The sequence below is a fragment of the Canis lupus genome, chromosome 34, assembly GCF_011100685.1.
Source record: "Canis lupus familiaris isolate Mischka breed German Shepherd chromosome 34, alternate assembly UU_Cfam_GSD_1.0, whole genome shotgun sequence".
NCBI classification, from domain to species: Eukaryota; Metazoa; Chordata; class Mammalia; order Carnivora; family Canidae; genus Canis; species Canis lupus.
In genome coordinates, this window is record NC_049255.1 from 34055650 (window position 1) to 34076805 (window position 21156).

The window sequence follows — 21156 nt, forward strand, 5'->3', positions numbered from 1 at the left end:
ATATATATATAAATGTGGCAAAGTATACACCTTGGGGAAATTTTAAATTTGCATAAAATATGAGCAATCTCATACTTTATGTACTAATGTAAATGAACATTTAATGGCATATGCTTAATTCTAATTATATATCATATAAGCGATGTATAATTATATATTATATACAGAATGTTGTATATAATATATGTTATATATAGTTATATATAGTTGGAATTGGAATTAATCCTATTTTATTAAATATTTCTGTTCTTTTGTTATTTAAGTCCAGGAGCACAAGCACTAAAAAGAGTATGGACGCTTACAAGCATTCCAACAGGAAAGTTAATAGGCTATAAAAGACTTCAGACGAATTCTGTTTTATACTGTCAAGGCCTGTGTTCAAACTAGTCCTCCATCAAATAGACAATGCTACTATTTGTATTTATAAATGGTAATAATGTGGGTTCTTGTTTATTATCCTATAAAATAGAAAAATCTAGAATCTGTCAGACCAGACTTACAGTCTAGTTTGCTATGCTTGGATCAATTTAAAGTATTGTGCTTGTACTATTGAGACAGAAGAGAAATTCAGTGCACAGGGGGGAAAACAAGAAAAAAAAAAAGGAAAACACATCATTTACTTTTAAAAAGATGAACAAGGCCTCATTGTTACAAACCCCGTTTATTTTTCCTGGTCAAGCACTGAAGTTTTATTTATGCTTAATAGACTGCGTTTGGCATGTCTAAAAATGACAGAAGTGTGAATTATGAATGACCTTCAACCTATTCAGGAAGTTGTAATAATTGAAATAATAGAGAAATGTACTCCCTGCAGAATCTGTACTGAGAGACAACTTTTTCAGACTATTGCTGTCTTCTCGCTTTGAAGTTGACAGTTGATTTTTCCCTCTTCCAGCTCCCAACATTCAGCCTGAATGCTTTATTTTCTATACTTCATGCAATTTAGCAGTCAGCAGACTAGGAAAGGCTGAGTGGAGCTTTAACATTTGGAAGCTAGGTGGGAGGGGAGGTAGGTGACAGTTTGCATATCTGAACAAAGTCAACATTAGATATGAACACATCTGTCAGCCTTGGTGCTGCAGAGAGTTAACATCAGGTTGCCAAAGACAATGTGTGCATGTGTTCTGGCTTTAGAAAACACGGTCTGGAACCCATAGCAATGTGGGAAACCCCAATGTTCAGGAGGACAGGAGTAATGTCAAGCTTTTAGTCTCAACAAGAGGGACTCTATTATACATTCTCAGCCTAACTGGTAAGAGATAATGAGAAGTGTCTTCAGGAGACAGAGAGACTGATTACAGAACAGAGAGACATTTGTCCTGCAGAATGGAAGCTTTATCATGGCCAAGTTCTGCCAAAGCAAACCACCCTCAGTTTCCTTAATTTCTCCAAGGAGATGGCTTACCATATCCCTCTTTAAGATGACAGTCTAAAGACTAAAAGATATTTTGAGAACTATGAGGTACCGTCCTCCTACATCCAAACAATATGTATCCACTGGTTATTTTCAGGACAAAAATATTACCGGAGGAGAGGCTTTTTCCTCCATTTTTATCTCTTTATTAATAACATGAAGAGAAAGCCAGGTATAATTTACTGGATGACACAAAACAGAGAACTGACTGTTGGTTTTAGTTTGTATAAATAGAGCAGATGATAAAGATCCACCAATTATTGTATCTGGAGCCTACAGTGTACCCAGCCTGGAAGCCTTGGAAGTTTCCATTAAATGACCTTTAAGGATCACTCTACAGTTCCCACAGAATTATCCAGTAGGCACCTGTCTTAAATGTGGCCATTTCATGTAATTCTATGAAAATGGATCATTCTGAATGGTTTCAGCATGCCTGGGAAGACTTTCATCATTACACGATGAGGAAGCTAAAGATCACATGTTTGGGGTTTTTAGTAGGCTGGAGGTTTTCTTGTGTCCTTAACCAACATGTTTTCCTCCTTGATGGATCTTAATGCATTCTGATGACTATCTTTTCGGCACCATTCCAGAATTAGCTGGACTCTAGCATGGATGTGATGCTCTGAGATCTTCCTGAATGACAGGTGTTCTACACATGCAAACACTAATTACTTAAAACGTGCACAGAATACTTCAGGTTACCCACTTTTTCAACTTGTGTGACGGGTGAATCTTCATAAAACTCCTAGCCTGCATAGCGTTATGGCTGTTTTCTGTCCTGAGCATCATTACTTGAGGGAAACTTTTTTGGGGGAGGCCCTCCCCCCCAAAAAGTGCTGTTTGTCTTATTACGTGAATATCAAATGGCAAACTATGCCTGAGATAGTTTCATCTTCGGGTGAAGGAAGTAACTTATCAGCCAGACAACATCCCCCCCAAAGTCAGCCTAGGCCCTGTTCACAAGGCCAGTCTCTGGGTATTGCCAGCTGGCACTCATCTTAAAACAGCAGAGCATAACTTTGGTATAAAAGTGGAACTTGACTTAAAAGGAAAGCAAAGAAAATGCCCAAAGCCAATAATAATTTTAACATCAAAAGAGGTCATAGAAAATGTGGACAGAAATCCTTGTAAAGGAAGAGCAAATTAACAAATTACCTGACAGTTGACGCAAACATTTTTAAAAAGTGGAAAGAGGCGAACAAATTACATTTTGCTTTCTACATAGCTGCTCTTCCCTGCTTTTTCGCCCAAATTGCATTAATTGAATAATTCAGGAAAACATTTTTTTTTCCTCCGTAAAAAGCCAAAGAAAATAACTTGATAATTGAGCCCATAATAAGCTTGCAGTAATAATACTGGCCTAGTGTCACGGCCGTCTTGATAGAACCACTGACGTGGACCTAAGGAGAGGGAAAGTGGGTGTGCCAATTCAGCCACGATCGTCCTGGAAGCAGTTAAAACTTTATAAGGTAAAGCACAAACGAGAACAATGCCTGTTCCAACTGAAAACACTGTCGAGTCTTGCTGCCGTTCATTAACCACAAGAGAGCTGGCAAAAACCCGAGTGAATGCTGACCTTCAGCTCTCTGAGGGGCGCTCGTTCCTCTATATCTTATTTCTTCAAAATATACATCAGGCATTGGATAATCTCTTATTGACACATTTCTTTTTATTCGAAGTGAACAGCAGACTTCTCTTATTCTACTTACTAAATACCAGCTGTCAAGGGCCTGTTTAAAAATGAAAGGACTTATCACCTTGTGTAAATGACAAGATTAATAATGTCTTGGGTTTCTGAGAACTTTATTCCAGTTATAGACCATGTTAAGGGCAGGCCAGGAGTTTGAGTGAAACCCTGTTCCTCTCCAGGATGCAGAACACATACATACATATGAAATGTTACCCCCCCCCCCCCGCCCAAGCACACGCCCAGATCATTCTCATGATCAAGAGCGGAAAGGCAGGTCTTAGGTCTAAAAAGTCAAGTTATTATGAAACGTGCTTTAGTGACCTGTCTGATTACAACCAATGTGGTCTCACCGCGAAGAGGTATCAGAGGAAAAACTGTGTGCAAAGAGCTAGCTATTGCAAAAGTACCCCAAATTTGCAAACATAGCATGGAGATAGAGAACTGGCCTTGTTTGAGGTGCATAAGGGGTCTGTGGGTCACCTTGCCTTTGTTCAAGGTGAAGGTACAGAAATACAGAGGTATGAGGGAACTTATCAAAGAGTGGAGGGAAAGGTAAGAGCAAGGTGAGACCAAATCTAAAGCAATGTGCTACATCCACCCCGCAGAATAGTTTGTAAAGTTATCTACAAACATCAAAGGAAAGGACATCAGAATATCCAGGAAAAAAAAAAAAAGACAGAAAGAAAGAAAGAAGAAAAGAAGGAAAAGAAAAGAAGGAAAGAAAAGCTCAACAAATCAACTAGACGTTTGCCTACTTAACATTAAACACATGGGTGTTTCCAGATGTAAATGAAATTCAAAATAATTAACTGTTCTCACACTTCCCTTACATATTTGGTCCTCCTGAGAACCTATTCTGGAAAGAACTTTCTTCACCCAACTCTCTGCTTTTCCTCCCAGTACCAGCTCTTGGTCCTGAAAGCAACCGGGGGCAATTTCAGACTGTTAAAATGTAAAAATATTGAAGCATTGTCTGTCTCAAGAAAAATTCCCAGCTAAATGCCATGGGCACAGCAGTGTGGCTCTGTAATATTGTACAGGAACTTTGAGGAATATGGGGAAAATAATTAGGACTTCAAGGATAAAGAACCTTGGATATTATTATAGATCTTGTGTTTTATGGCTTGAATGTGATTGGAGCTTAATTTACTAGTGTCTTTGGTGTGGCCTTCTTCTACAAAGATAAATTACTATAGTTAACAGAGTATTTTCCAGAAGGTGGTAAAGGCTAGCAGCCAGGAGCTACAGCTACTTAGAAATTATGATTTTAACCGTTCATTACAGTGTTTTCAGAGTTGCTATCTCCAAAAACATCACTAACAATAATTTTGAAAACATGAAGAAACATCTAAAAACAATAAGGTTGAGTCTTTCTAGGAAGCATTAGGAAAGAAAACTGCCACAAAGCTCACTCTGGCCTGGGGGGGGGGGGCAGGGAGGACCCTGAAATAAAATAACTTGCAGAAATCTACTGGAAAATTCAAACTTGGGAAAATCCCCTCAAATAAAATGCTTGTATAGAGGTATTAGGAAAATGTTAATCGCATAGCCTTTGTTTTTATGAGACAAACCAGATGACATCCTTTTTTCAACTTTACTTGAAAATCAAAATCCGTGCTGTTTCTAAGTACTTCTTTACCCCTAAACAAATCAAGTATGGGTTTTATCCAGTCCACATGTTTTGACTGTCTCACTATTACCAACCTGTCTTATCATCTCAGCAAGCACATTTATTCTCTTTTACAGAATTCCTCTACATCATTATAAAGCTGATCCACATTGATTAATTGATCCACATTGATCTTTAACATCAGAATTTCTAAAAATATCATCTTTGCAAAAATGAGCTATAATTTGTAAACCCTTGTTTTGTTCTGGGCCATCTTTTCCCTTCTTTGTGCACCATCATAATTATTGTAATGACTAGACTACAGTTGAAAGATTCATCTGACATCCTTCTTCCCTGTAGCCCAGGACTTACGCCTGTCTTCTTATTAAAATTCATTTTATGTAAACTTGAGCTCTATCTAAAAATTGGAGCAAAGAGAAACACTTTTTTTTTTTTTATAGTTTCTTGAGAGCGCTTCATCTGCTATTGTGTTGTACAGGTGAGTTGATATTGCTCGTGTCTAGTAATTATTCCTGGTCCAGGGTCTCTCTTTAAGGACATTAAATAATATCTCACACAATGTGATGAGTTGTGCTTATTCACCATTTGGCAGCTCTCATTCCTCATGGAAAAGAGAGCAGAAAAAAAAAAAAAAAAAAACCCAAAAACAAAAACCAGACCTAGAGAATCTCTTAGGTCAGCTCTTTCTTATATCATTGTACCTGGTCTACCATTCACATTTCAAAGCTGTCTGAAATTGTAGTCTTAATTAACTTTTAGAACTATGTATACAAGCTTATAGAAGAATATGTTTATAAAATATGCATACATTATTTGGGTATCTGTTCTCTTTTGTCTTGTCAACTGGGCTAAGTATGATTGTATGCATATATCGCCTATCATACAAATCTGACTTTTACCTCTGACTTTCCTCTCTCGTTGTTTATGGGTGAACTTACTTGACCATGTAATGTCAATTTCACAATTATGTTATTTGATATGTACTCTGTTACCATCTTAGATTTCTGCCAGCAAAATACATAAATTTAAAACGAGTGCTTACAGAAATAATAGGTATGTGTCTAATATTGGCCTTTTATGTTTTTTCCTGATTAACAATTTCCCCTGATTTCTTCAGTTAAAATAAGTAAACATGCTATTCGTTATGGTCTGAAGCCAGCATATTTTCTTTTGAAAGCAGTATATTTTACAATGTGTGCCTCAAAAGTGACCGTGTTAAAAGTATAAATGCCTACCCTAGTAAGCAACCTAATTCATGGTTAGCAATAGCAAAGTAGTTTTGCATTTTTTAATGCAATCAAGATTCCCAATGATGAGTATATTTACTATAAAATAGTAGATGCATAAATATTAAATGAAAAAATGTTTTGGCCACAAGTCCCATTCTTACCCCATCCTTTCATTGGTCCTACAACAGTTTTATCTGTCCAAGGAGATAGCTCCTATTGTCAGTAGGTATAGACAGCAAATAATTATTATGATATAACTACATTATCTCCTCTTACAGCTACCTTTTGAGGTCCGTCAGCTCCTTTATTGTAGGAAACATAACATGAAAAATTCATTCACTCACAACACCTATGCATTTCCCACATCTACAAATAGTGTATGCTCAAAAAGTGTTCGCTGTTGATGTGACAGTAACTCATATGATGGACTTGGGATATTTTCTGCTCTCAATCAATAGCCAATTTAATAATGTTTTCCTTTGTCAATAATGCCTCTTGTTTTCTTGCAGCAAAGGGAAAAAATAATTGATTGGGTTATTATTTTGGATATATGTTGAAGATTTTTAAATGATACCTATTTAAACCTAATTTTACAATTTACTACCTCTTCTACAGTTTCGTCAGGAAAAATTATCTGGTGGCTGGTAAAATGCCAAAGAATAATCTCATAATGATGATTGAAATAGAGTCTTAGACCATATGACGCTAACATTACTTAACAGCTTTCAATTGGAAACATCTAATTTAAACTTTTCTTTTTCTTGGTGGTGATTTTCACAGTAAGTTTGCCAAACAACCATTTTAATATGATCTTTGAAACATATTTGATTTAGGTAACCATTGGGTTAAAAGAAATAAATGATGGACAACATAATTAAATTCTAACCCAACAGTGTTTATAAAACAAAAATTAACAGGCTAAAACCTTTTGTTGTTTTAGTTATTGTCATACTAAGTTACAAGATTCATAACCTAACTTTATTGAGTGCAAAATATGCTTCATGATATTTTCATGATCTTATTTCATAGTTATTGTTATTAAAGTTAACCTCACTGCATGGGCCTCCATAAAGCAATTTCCAGCAGTGATATTTTTTAACTTTTCACATATACAAAAAAAAGGGGGGGGGAGTATTCTGATTAACCTAAAAGTGTTTCTCATTTATAAATAGGCAAATCAATATAAAACGCACAGTCAGATAAGTCCTCATGTAGATCATACATACACACACACACACACACACACATATATATATCTACCTACTATTTCAAGTAAAATCTATATAATATTTCAAGTGTATCACTTCCAATTTCTGCACAAATTCATAAAGTGTTATTGAGTTGCTCAATACTCTCTATGAATGTTTCCCTATTATGGTGGTAAAGAAAAAAAGGTAAAGAACAACTAGCAATAAATAGCACACTGTCCTTAAATCATTCAAGCACATTCAGAAAACTGGAGCATTTATAAAGTCACAAAGTGAGTAAGCTACCCAAAAAAGTAGCACTGAAAGAAAGTAGTACTGCAAATAACTTTATTCTGCATCTTACTCATATTTGTGCATTACCTTTCACCATATCAACAAACAGGCCACAAGGGTCTACTGCAGCTCACTGTTATTTTTATTCTTCAGGCTTCACTGATACTTTAGTGCTCTCAAAGAAAGACAAGAAAATCTTTACAACATACCTGGTCATTTATCTGGCATGCAACGAGGTTGTGCTGATCATAACAGCCAGCGAACCTGATGTACTTGAGCCAGCTTCCTACATCTGGTTGACTAGCATCTATGCAGAACTTCACATTGCAAAACTCATCTAAGATCTGGAAGGAAGAAGATGAGAACAATCAATTCCCATATCAGTTCATTCATTAGAATGGTTAATTGCTTGAAAATATTTTATTCGAGTGTATAGTCCTCCTTTATGCCCTTTAAAAAAAAAGTCAGACAGCATGCATATTAATAAAGGAGGAATAATAATAAGTTATCTTAGAAGCAGCAATGTACTAATTTTTAAAAAACAAAGCAATTGTACATTATTGCAAAAACTGATCAATCGGTTTTTAAAAATGCTTGTTTCCCTGTTATGCATGAATGAGTGCTATTGACTTAATTTTATTCAATGTAATTTTTACAAAAAACACAATATTGAACAGCATATATTAACCTAATACTTCTAAACTAAGTAGTCCATGTTTTAGGTTCAGATTGTCTTCCCATGTAAGTGTATACTTTCACATTTTTGCCCTTTAAATAAATTCAATTCAAAAACTTTAAAGATCATTAAATTCTTTTCGCTTTGCATTTCACTACCATGAAACAATTGAATCACATCCTTAATGGAAAAAGATAATAAGATTTGTCTCATAGATGTTTCTGCCCAAACTTAAGAAAAATAAATGAAAACAAACGATTGGTGAACACTCATGCAAAATATGGCAAACTAATGATTTAGTTAACAGCTGCCAATGCATGTTTCAATTTCACATTTAGTAAGCAAAAAGAAAAAGAAAAAAAACTGGCTTGTGAACAGGTAAAAAATATATATAATAATATTGTAATAAATTGCCACCATTATCTATGGCTGCGTACTGTTATTTTTCACGAGATTTTACATTTGGCCTATCCTGAATATTAATCATTACTTAGGACACCTTAAACAAAAATTGAAATGGGAAACGTCCCTCTGTAAGGTTTTCCACACTTAAACGCAGCTATTCTGATTCACTAGCAGCAATAATGTTTTAAACATCAATAGCAAAAACTGCAGAGCTGTTGACCTAATGGCGAGTAACTAGAAAGGGTGGTAATGTTAATGTCAATCAGTTAATGCAAACTTGAGGAAGTTTCCTATCACAGACTAAATAAGACAGCCTAGAACAAAAAATAATGAATTAAATAACTCCCACAGAACCCTGCCGTATTTACACCCATCTAAAAGTAAAAATTAAACTCTTGGATGCATAGACCAAAAGCAATCTTGCATAGAATTCAGGTAATCACCTAGTTGCAGATTCAACTCATTAACTCACCCACAAACTTCAAGAAGCAGCCCAGTGCTCTGAGGGCTCTAGTCAAGAGGCATTATGAATAAGCCTTTGGCCATGAGGCAATTAAAGGGCAATAAGTAGTCCCACGATTTAAGAAAGAAAAATCAAAACAGAAGATAGGGATAATAATTGCTACACACACAGACACCCACACAACACAAATCAGGTCGTTTTCAAAACACCTCTTCACACTAACAACAGAAAGTCTGCGTTTAAATACCCTCTCTAGTGAGAAAGACAAATGTTAACAATTTCTCATTTTTAAAATCACAAACTTTAAGTTGTTTTCCTCAACTCTCAATGCTGAGTGACTCCAATGGCAACTTGAGAAACCCCCGCCCCCCAGATGTCTACGGGGAGCATAAATAACAACAGCAATACACATTTTAAAATAGTAAAAAAGTTGGGATTTTTGTTTTGTTTGGGTTTTTTTTTTTTTTTTGACTTGTTTGGTTTCTGGCTATCTTTTATTATTTGTTTTCTTGACTAGCAAAAAAAAAAAAAAGGCAGTTCTACTGACACACTAGAGAAATATTTAATGAAGGAAATAGGGTGAAGTCAGTGAAATGCAACACCAGTTCCATTTCATATTTGCAGAAAGACGTGGAAAACTTGTTAATTTCAAAGTCAAGCATCATCTATCCCCTTAGCTTTCGAGCATTCCCTTTTGCGGGGGCAGGGAGTTAAGGATTGCCTCTACTGCACATAAAAATCCTAGGTGTAATTTTATTCCGTGTTAACATTATTGCCATTGCCACTGTCAACAGTGGAATTAATTTAAAAACAGGTTCATTTCCAAAGAATGTCTTTTTGCAGATATGTTACATGGATCATTCAACTATTTCCCCGACATTAGTACCTTTCTGACTCTCCATATTCTTGCCCCAAGACAAAAATCTGAACTTTCTCCAGAAACGTTCCCTACCCCACCCCACCCCCCCACCCCCCACCCCAGCCCCAGCCCCAGCCCCAGCCCCAGCCCCAGCCCCAGCCCCCCGGGGGTGAATTATCCACTTTTGATTTGCCAAGAGAACTGCATTTATCTCCCCCAATGTCTTCATCGTCTCGGAAATCTCGAATGAAATAAAGTAAGAACGCATCTTCCGTCATTTCAGCTAACACACTCCTGTGTTTTTTTTTTTTCTTTAAAGCTGTCAAGTTCCAAAGATAGCTTAGAAAGAAGGAAGGAGGGAAGAAGGAAAGAAAAGAAAAAAAGAAAGAAAGAAAGGAAGAAAAGAAAGAAAGAAAGAAAGAAAGAAGAAAGAGAAAGGAAAGAAAGAAAGAAGAAAGGATAAAGAAATAAAAAAAAAGAAAAAAGAAAGAGAAAAAAAGAAAGAAGAAAGAAAAGAAAGAAAGAAGAAAGAAAGAAAGAAAGAAAGAAAGAAAAAAGAAAGGAAGAAGGAAAGGAAGAAAATAAAAAAGAATTCCCTTTAGGTGGACTCAGAGAAAGGCCCTTTCAAGAAACCAACAGCAAAAGGAAAGAAGGGGAAAAAAATCCCCAGGATCCAGCCAAAGGGTCCGAGTGTGACTTTCTCGCGAAGCAGCGCGCGGTGTTGGACAGCTCGGCTGCACTTGGCAAGGTGGCCCCGGCCCCGAGAGCGGCTCCAAAGTCGCGTGGCCGGTGCCAGGAATTCAGATTTTGGCAAAACCCCACCATCTGCGTCCCTGATACCGACGGACAGACACCCGGCGGGAGGGGAGGGAGGGAGGGAGGGAGAAGCGCGGGAGGAAAGAAGGCCGGCAGCCCGCGGACAGACCCGCCGGAGGCCGGGCGACCCACCCCGGAGACGCGTCCACACCGCACCGCTGCCCCGGAGGGACGAGGAGGGACGAGGAGGGACCAGGACGCCGCCGGCGCGGGCCGCGTAGATGAGCCGCCGGGCTCCGCGGGGCCGCGGGCGAGTGGGAAGAGCGGCCGGGGGCGGGGTGGGGGGAGGCGGCGGGGGGCGCCCCGGGGAAGGGGTGCCAAGGCAGGAAACTCTCCCGAGTTACAGCCTCTGCACATCGCCAAGACTCTTTTTTTCTTTTTTTCTTTTTTTTTTTTTTTTGAGAGCGTTCTCTTACCTTCAGATTTCTATGGCCTCAAACTCAGCAATAAAAGGCAATCACAGAAGAATGAAAACAAACAAAATACCATCATCGGCAGCCCCCAGCTTTCCTGCACGAAAATCCTTTCAAACGATCCCGAACCACATTTCGGGATGTTTTAAAAAAACAAAAAAACAAAAAACAAAAAAAAACAAAAAACAAAAAATAAAAAAAATAAAAACAAAGAAAAAAAGAAAAAAAGAAAAAAAAGCCTCGCGTCTCGATTTCCGAATAGGTCTCTCTGATAACTTTGTCCGCCTCTAGGATCTGCTCGCCAGGACCACGCGTTTCAGATTTATTGTCCGCCAACTGTGTATTTTTAAGACCAGAAATGAAGTCTCCTCTCGTCTGGGTGACCCGGGTTTGGTGTGTTTGGGCTTTTTTTTTTTTTTTTTTTTTTTTTTTTCCCTTTCTTTCCCCCTCTCTCCCCTTTCCCTCAATGAGCTCGGAGCTGTTCCTTCTGGTTCACATCACCTCCCTCTTTTCTCACTTTCTCTTGCTCTTATCAGCCCGATGTGTAATGAAAGTTATCTGAAACCCACTAAAACTTCTTCCCCTTCTCTCTCTCCCAGTTCCGAGGGGTGGGGTGGGGTGGGGGTAGGGGTGGGGTGGGGGGGGACAGGCAGGAGGAGGGGAGCCTGAGAAGGTGGGGGGGCCCGGGGAGGCGAGGGCAGCGGGAGCCCCCCTGCGAGATCCTCCGCAGCGCCGTCCCCGGTGCGAGACCCTCCCGGGATCGTCCCCTTTCGCAACTCCAAGCGCAGCCGCCGGGTTTCTATTTCATGGACTGTCTCTTTAAAGAGGATCTGCTCGGCCATCCAGAAAGAACCCGGGGCGAGGGAGAAAGGGAGCTATCTCCCGCCGCCCAGAGTGATCGGAAGCCAGACGACGGGCTCCTCTTTCAGTAAATTTTTAAAGTGACAGCAGCCTCCTCTGGCGGGAGAGGTCACAAAAAGGTCGCCGAGACCCAAGTCCTATAGGGACGGACTGACTGTGGATACACCATCCCCCTTAAACATGTAGATTTCCCCGGGTAAACAACCAATGGGGAGATCTCGCCAGGCAGGATTTCTTTCCCTAGGGAAATAGCCTCTGTTTCGCTTGTCCTGAAAGCACAAGTGTAAGTGTGCGTGTGTGTGCGTGTGTGTGTGTGTGTGTGTGTGTGTGTGTAGATGTTGGAGAGGGGGGATGGGAGCGATCGGCTGGAGAGGTGCTTTTGGGGCGGGGGGTGCGAGGGTGTGTGCACCCAGGCTGGGGGTGGGGCGGCGCCGGAGGGGGCGAGCTTGGGGTGTAGGGTAGAGAGACACTGGCTCCTGCTCACACCTCACTCATTAGTTCACAGGTTTCCCAGAAAACAGCAGCCGTCATGACACTGAAAGTTGACCTGTCCATTTCCAGTTTTCTGCTAAGCATCTTTTAAAAATGATGATTATTGAAATGCATCCTCTGTTCCCTCCAGTATTATAGTTAGGTCAGCTGAAGAGCATGCTACTTTTTCAAGCCATAGTTTCCTTAAAAGAAGTCATTTACAGAATCTGAAACTTTTTTTTTTTTTTTTTTTTGGCATGTAACCTGCCCAAAGAGTGTTAAGGTGTTAAGGGCTTGGAGCGATGGACGATTATGAGGGTTTTGTTTGTTTGTTTGTTTGTTTGCGTTTGTTTGTTTGCCAGATTCTGTGATAGGTCCATTAAAACACCATGAACGTTTCTTAAAAAAAAAAAAAAATGTGGAATGAAGCAGTTTCACAGCTCAGGTTATTCTTAGAAACTTCTTAACATTATCAACGCTGCTTTGGGGGATCAGTCGTAGTGTCCGGGGTGATGAATTAACTTTCTAATGCACAGGGTCAGTTTCCATCAAAACTTTTCAGAAACGGCCCTGGAAGAGAGAATATAGGGAATGCGTGGCCAAATCCAAAGAGCCTACGGGTGTACCTAGGGCCACCCTTGGAAAAATCTAGTAAAACCCACCGGTTCAATGGAAAGAAGTGCTTGTTATCACAAAACCCCATTCATAAAAATAAACGAACAAATCCAACTCCTGGGCTCGACAATGGGAAGTTCAGCCGAGGGAGCGGGTCGCAGGGACCCTCGCGGGGTCGGGGGCGCGGAGGGGGCGCGGAGGGGCCCGCGGAGGATGCTCAGCTCTGTCAGCAACCGGGGACCACGCCAAGTCCCCTTTTTGTTCTTCTCCAAGTGCAAACAGACGTGTACATCTAGTCGATGTATCTTTCCCCAAAATGCTGATTGGAAAACAAACAAAAAAAAAATAGTAACAAAAGGGAGGGAGGTGGGGGGGGGGAGAGAGAAATGACAAGAGGTGGTGACTAATTCGTTTCGGGGGCCTGTTATCTGTGACATTGAACTGTTATTTCAGATAATGGCCATTGTTTGAGGGAAAATCGCACAGCCAGCCGTGGTAGGTAGGACAGGAAAAATCCTTTGTAAATAACCTAAAACCCGGGCAGATATTCCCATGGAGCTCGGCGCTTGAGAACCTTTAAGAGCTCCCGGTTTGCTGCCACGGATTCCGGCCCTTCCTCGACTTGCCCATTGTCGGAGCCCTTTTTTTTTTTTTTTTTTTTTTTAATTTAGCCATAAATTGGACCGGCTCGAGCTATGAGCTGTTCTATTTTCTTCCTGTCAGGATGAGGGATTTGTTTTATGATGCATTGTGTATTAAATACAAGTAATCTGGGGAACCGATTGCTTCAGACAGTGCGGCCCGATCAGGGGGTCTGAGAGCTCAGCGCCCCAATCCCCCCGCCCCGGCCCCCCACCCCCACCCCCTCCTTGCCCTTTACAAAAAAAAAAAAAAAGCGGCTCTGAAAAGGAGGAAACGTCGGTGGGTAAACAAAAGGTCGAGCAGAATCAGCGGCAGGTCCCGGCTAAATTAGGATTCCGTGGAAAGGGCCTCCGAGTTTTTTTTTTTTTTTTTTTTTTTTTTCCTTATATTGGGTTCGGGTGGGGGAGGCGGGGCGACTCTGGAAGCCCGGGCACCTGCAGGTGCGGCAGGAGGCCGGTAGATGGCGTTGCGCCCCGAATTAAGGCCCCGCGGCCGCGGCTCTAACCGCCCAGGTGCAGCGGCCGCCGCCTGGGGCTGGGACCGAGCCCGGGCCGCGGGGCCACCGGGCTGAGCCGGGGCCACCTCTGCCGGGGGCGCTCCCTCCTCCAGGCAGGGCCAGAAGAGTGAACGCCTCCTCTCTGAAACCTTGCAGAGATTTATCTCGAGGGATGGGGGGTTACTTGGCCTCATCATTATTATTTTATTAATAGCATCATCATCCGTCTTGCTCCCCACTGAATAACTGGCGACAGGGACTCAAGGAAATCATCAGAAGGACCCGGGCAAACACTAAATATTAATCTCTCTCCCTCGCTTCCCCGCCCCCCCCCACCCGCACCCACCACCGCCTTGGCTCCCGCGCTGCTCCCCTTCTCTCCCACCCCGCCCCCCTCTCTTGTTTGATGATAGGAGATGTGCAAACTCCATATAAAGACGGAGTCACCCCGCTTTTGGACCCCGAGGGCGCAGCGGGAAGTGTCAGAGGAAGGTCCTGAAACCCCAGGGTAGGCAGATGGGCCTTGCTTCTCCTGGAAGGAGCCTCTTGCCATCTAAATGACCGTTTGGGAGAAGACCCTGGCCCACGGCCTCCCCCCGGGAGAAGTGCACCAGAGGAGGAGGCCGGAGCTGGAGGCCAAGGTGGTGGCAGGGGGGGGCCCGGGGGCTGGCTTTCCTCCCTGGGTAACTGGCTCTCCATCAGGAGGCTTCTAAAACAATAAATAAATACAAGGAGCCAAATACCACCACCAATTCCCTTTATTCTTTGGGATTTCTGGTGAAATCTGTTTACAGTAGTTCCCAGTTACAAATTAATCTGCAAAAGCCGCTGTCTGCTCAGCAGTAATCAGTAACATGCGTGTTCTGCAGTGTTTAGCGCTGCCCTTGAAATGGGCTATTAAAAATAATGGTTTTACTATAATCTCAAACCAACTTTAATTTGCAAACATGTATCAGGACAAATGATCTAAATATTAAGGGGATGGCACAGAGGCGCCCACGACAGCAAACGTATAGCTCTGGGGGAAAGCAGAAAAGAAGAGTGATTCATCAGCGGTGTTTAAAGAGAGAATCGGACTGTTCAAGCATTCTTTTCCAGAAGGAATTATTGTCTTTTCTCTCTCTCGTTCTGTTAATTGCGGCGTACCAGGAAAAAGGCATCGGAAAATATGAGGTTTGAGTGTGAGTTGATAGATTTTCTGGGAGCTGTAAAGATCCCCCTTTGGCTGATGGCAGGGCTGAGGTGGGAGAGGTTAATGTGTTTTCTTCCTGGTTTGAAAAGGGCATAAACCCTCCTCAGGCCCCTTCCTTCCTCCCCCATCCGCGAGGATTGCAGAATCTTTAAAAGGCTCAAAGATTTCCAATAAGGCCACTGGCTCTGCCTCCATTGTGTAACTGTTTATTTAAAATAAGTCAATATATTAGTTAAAGCAGTAAGAAGTTAGTGCTCCAGTATTCAAGGGATTCCCCCAAGACTGTAAGCTGATGCCTCTTTTAAGCCTTAAACTTCATGGTTGTCCCAGAAGTAAAAGTTCTGCTAATGGAGACCCTATGGGCATGGTACATTCCAGCACGTCATTAAAGGAAAGAAAAGCAGTCCAGCCAAAGCCAGATGAAATGACTGCACTGTCCACTTTTAATAGGCTTCCTGTGGACAAACAGCCCTGTAACGCTCTGCAGAGGACAATATTTAAAAACAAGACAACTTGCTGGCAGTTTTCAATACCATAAAGTTAATAAAGTATGTTCCCATTCACCCTGACATTATGTTTTTAGTTTATAGAGGAAGGCACTTTATAACCTCAGCCTAAGTAGAGTTCCCTTAATTCCGCAGCTTTGGGTTTCTTGAGGTGGCTAAATATACACTGAAGTTCAAGCCTGACATTTTTGTTTTAACACTGGGTGTTGTTTTGGGGTGTTTTTTGTTTTTTGTTTTTTTTTTTGTAGCTTTTCAAGAACGTACAAGTGCATTTTTACATTTCTCAAGTGCAATTTCATTCATGGAGATCCTGTGAAATCTTGTTTCATACAGTTCACGTCCAGAAACATGAAACAATCTGAGAAATTGACATTTGGCCGAACAATAACTGCTTGCTAATTAAATTAGCTTCATGTATAGATATTGATGTGTGTTTAAAAAGAAAATCGATGCTTCCTTTAACACATCGCAATAGGATTTCGTAAAACTTAGCCGAGACGAAGATAAGAAAAAAAATACATATGTCTTTAGGATTCAAGAGACTCCCCGTTGCTTCTCATATAAATATTTTCTCCCAATACAGAAGCTCCAATTTGTCTCTCCTCTTTCTTTCTCTCCAAATTCTCGACCACCTACAAGTTCTTCTCCCAAATACTTTTACGTAAAAGTGAGGCTTTTGATGAAGCACCACATTTAGCAAGAGAAACTAGATCAGAAAGCCATGGAATCAAAGGCAATATTTAGTTTAATTTTTAGTCTATATGTTTTCATCAGGGGAGTATTTCACAAGATGGGCTCACCTCAATTTGAAGGTGAATTCTGTGGTTCTGGGTAGGTAGACCCAAACAAAATAGTCCAGCACAAAAAAAAAATTTATAAACAAAAAGGGCTCTGAATGTCTATAGTCACCAACATACATCATCGCTGCTCAGCAAAGATATTTCTGGTCTCTCTTGATGGATTTTGTCCTTTTTAAATTTTTTTTTATTTTATTTTAAATCTATGGGTGTGGGGGGGAACTGTTGAAAAAAAAAAGAAAAAAGGAAATTAAAGGTAAAAAAAATGTAAATAAAAAATTTCCCTTGGTCTGGAAATGGGCCCTACTGAAAGCATGTTAATCTCCACCTCAGTAATTTGGTTCTCCAGGAGAAGACAGAAGCCCTGCTGCTGTGCCCTGCACTTCATAAATCACATCTTTATGTGGACAAGGTCAGGGCACCTAACAGCTCAGACATGGGCTTTTGCAGTGGCTCGAGGATTCAGGCATGTTTACTCTCCCGCTTGGCTCTCCGAGGAGTAGTCCAGCACGCTTCTAATTACTTTTGATTATTTTCATTTGCTGGGGTCAGTCTGGCTTGCCAGGACTGCTGGAGGGTTGATTTCCTACAAATCTTGATGTCTTTGTAGGACGGCACTGTGTGCGTTCAGAATTAGCACCCCGTTATTGTCCCTCCAGCATGGGATCCTTCATAACAGATACTGTGATATAAAAGTTTCCCCAGTGAACCATTACCTACTTCCTATTGTATTAATTAACTACATAAGCGTAATCACCTATCTGATCTTTTTCTTAAAAAAAAAAAAAAAAAAAAAGGCAGGCGACTTTCTTACCAGTTGAGTATTTTATAGTATATTTGGCCAGGATGAAAGTGAATTTCCTTTTTATTTATTTATTTTGCTTTGACTTTAAATATATTTAGTAATGACTAGCAGGTCTTTGGAAACTAAGATGAAATACTTTGCTGAGACAACAGCTCGAGTGAATAAATTATTATAGTCAAAGATTTATTTCCTAAACTCCAATTAAGACTGCCATATTTAAAGTATTTTTTGTTGGGCTATTTTGATGTATTTCAGTCCTAAGCTATTACGCTGAGTGGTTATTTTGTGTCTAAAGCACAACAACAACAAAAAATTTATACCAAGTTTAAATGAAAACACTGTTATAAAATAAAAACTTTAATGAAATATGTTTGAGTAAAATTTTGGTTGAGAAAAAGAGACAAAATACTATTGTTTTTCTCTTCCGTATCCACCCAAAGTAGAAGTGCTTAATGATCTGATGTGTATGCATTGAAAGAGGCCTTTAAAAAAATGAACAAATAAATATTCACAGAAAACAAAAAACAAATATTCACCAAAAAATACATAACATCGATCTGGTTTGTTTGGACAGTAAGCACTGTAGATCACTGAGCAAAAATTACTATTGTCTTTTCTTTTTATGGATGATAACTTGGATCATGATTATAATTAGTCTCAAAAAGCCAAAGCCCTCACTCTTCCTAACTTTAGATCAAAGAATGAAATGCCTTTAGAATTAACCTCAACTCTTTTGGGAATTAACTTTTAATTACTTTATTAATTTTAATTAATATAATCTTTCAGGACACTATTTAGCACATTATGCAGTAACTCTAGGGTCAGCTTCTTTCCCGAGTCTATAAAAACACCATTTCAGAGTGCTTCTAGATTCGTAATTATGTGGGGAAAGTGAGTTGGAAGACCTTTGTCTACTCCTGTCTCCACTCCTAACTATGTGCCTGTGGGTAAGTCACTTAACCTTTGAGTTCGGTTCCATGAAAGTTTCATAATATCAGCCTACCACGAGTTTTGGGAAAACAAATTGGGTAATAAGAGTGAGAACCGCTCTGAGTTCATGGGAACAGGTCAAAATACTGCACGTTTCACAGTATTGGTGTTGGTATAATGGGCTGGAAGAGACTTACATACACACACGATGAGGAAGACAGTCTAGTCTATATTTTGAGGAATGGCAAAATATAAGTATTTTTCTACCTTTTTTCTTCCATTCCAATGTCAGTTGCCCTAATCCTTACCCTGACCTACGGAAGAAAAGAATTTTAAGAAAAATGTTGTTTCTCTCTCAAGCTGTGCTGCCCCCGAAGATGTCTGTCTCTGTCTGGCTTGCAGCTGAGTTTGTTCTGTCCCCCCCACTGTGTTCTCTGCCAATCAGTACGAAGGAGACCTCTGAGGCAGAGGTAAAATGCCAAGGAGACTCAAGATCCCTAAAAACCAGGTTAGGAATCCATACACAAACACACACACACACACACACACACATCCGGATGACTTTTAGGTTAATATTTATTACTAAGACCAGGAAATTTATTCTCTACCGTGTCCTCTGGTAGACTTGAAGTGCCAGGGTAGCACAGATAGGGTCTATCATATTTGTGTCCATTGCCCAGAGCCTTATTTAACACCAAGCATACAGTAGGTATTCAGTAGATGTTTGCTGAAAAGAGGCATCAGGACCTTCCTTGATGTTCATTCCCACCTAACTTGGATGCCCAGCTTGGATGCCTCTTAACCTCTTGTCTGAATTATGGCAATGACCTCCTAAAAGATCTCTGACCATGGCTCGCCTTCCCACCAGTTTATTAAAGCTCAACACTGTTCATCTTCCCAAGCATCAGCTGTTAATCGCTACCCTGCTTAAAAGTCTTCAATGGGTTTCAGCTGTCTAAACGTTTCAGCATAAACTCATTCCATTTTTTTGAACATTAGATGAAGCCATATATGTAAATCACTTAGAATCATGGACGGTGCCTCGCGTATGGTCAATCAAAATAGATATTATTATTATTGATTACTGAAATAATTGTTACTATAGCCATTATCGCTCCTCAGCCTGTAATTCATTTTGCCTTGATTATCTTGGATGAAATCTTATCTGCCCTTCAAAGACCTCCCCTTTTTATGCCCAGTGATTGCTACCAACCAAGCTTGACCTTTCCATCATTCACCCCAAATCATCCGTGCTTCTCTCCTGGTTCATAGCCAGTTCTATCTTACCTAGAGGTAGTATCTATAATGCTTTTCAGTGTTTATTATTAAAATCATCAAAAATCCTCCTGAAGGGTCATTATAAGATTCTTAACGATGGAATCAAGTTTTATTCGCACTGACATCTTCAGCAGCATCTTTTCATTATGGGCTGAAACCACCTTTGAATTTCCCTTGCAAGACTGAATTAATTATGGCTAGATGTATGAGGAATTGCTGCATTAAATATCCAAGCAAACTAGCCTACTTAACATCCTCCCCCATGGGAACCAACCGAGGCACTGATAAGTCTCTTTTAGGGAATTTAGAGATAGAAATTCCTGCCACTGCTACTTCCCAGAAGCAGCACTTCCTTGCTCCCCATCACTCAAATGTCTGTTACTCTAACATCCGCCCTTTACCTGAGTGCCAGCCCTGGACAGCATCTTGGGCTTTTTCCTTTCCCTTATCCCCAGTAAACAATCATGGCTTTGGTCAGTCCATTCACTTGTTTCCACGGGGCCCTCACCTTCCCACTGGCACTGACCTACGGGAAGCCCTTGTCATTGCAGGCCTGAATTTCGTGACTGCTTTATACTGCAAATTAGCCTTCCTGAAATAACAAAGTTATAACAATGTTTTGTCTTACTTTTAAAATAAGGTAAAAAAAAAAAAAAAAAAAAAACAAAGAAAAAAACACACTAATAAAGATCCCAATGGCTCCTAATGTGTTAGAAAATAAAGCCCCTAATCCCAAATGCAATCTCCTCTCTAATTTGATGTCAAATTTATCTTTCTAGGCCTGTTTCCTGATTCTTCCCTCTAAACAAATCTTCAGCTCTGGTTAATAACTAGGGATGTGAGCAGAAGCTTTTGGTCCTTTAACTGTGTTCATGTGGGCCCTTCACATTTCTTTGATAGTCACAGCATTCAGGAGATGAAACAATAGAAATAATAGTTCTATTTGTCAAGCTCATACACAGCCCCCCAGGCACCCTTCCTTGAAATTCTTACAGTACCCATTGTTAAAATTGTTCACTAGTCAGTCATCCTATCTAGGGTCATTTGGAATATTTCTGTTATCTGCCAATCTACCTGTAGGCTGTTTAATGCCAAGAAATACCCTTCACGTGAGCATTTTCTAATCGGTGCCTGGTTAACAAGTATTCCCTGAAAATGTGTTCTGTGGTTAAATAAGGTGATAACTCCCATTGGGGCTTCACAGTGAACATCAACATGGTAAATGCTCTAGGACTCTAAAAGTCTAAGAAGTCCCTCAGTAAAGAAACCTTTTGACTTGTTTAATGGGGCATCAACAAAAATATTTAAACATGTATGAAAGCCCCTTCCCCCTTCCACTGGGACAAGTAAGGGAAACAATTTTATGTTACTTTGCATCCGTTTCAGCAAAGCATATAAGTATTCTTTTAAATATTTTTTCTATCAGTTGACTTTTTTAAACTCCTGATCAAAAATGTTACTACAAAATTGTAATCAATGAATAAAAA

At 40.2% G+C, this 21156-nt stretch overlaps 1 protein-coding gene across 13 annotated transcripts in view; it reads right to left on the reverse strand.

Annotated features, from left to right (window-relative positions):
• The window catches only part of MECOM (MDS1 and EVI1 complex locus), a 553056-nt gene that overhangs the window by 52378 nt on the left and 479522 nt on the right, over positions 1 to 21156 (reverse strand). For 9 of the 13 annotated variants that reach the window (XM_038583828.1, XM_038583823.1, XM_038583822.1 and 6 more), the window contains one exon: positions 7654 to 7788. In XM_038583828.1, the coding sequence (XP_038439756.1) occupies positions 7654 to 7788 (135 nt within the window). Of the gene's footprint in view, positions 1 to 7653; positions 7789 to 8997; positions 9916 to 10029; positions 10215 to 10795; positions 10934 to 11079; positions 11677 to 21156 lie in introns of those variants that run through there. The other 4 variants (XM_038583830.1, XM_038583826.1, XM_038583827.1 and 1 more) reach the window with 4 other exon arrangements.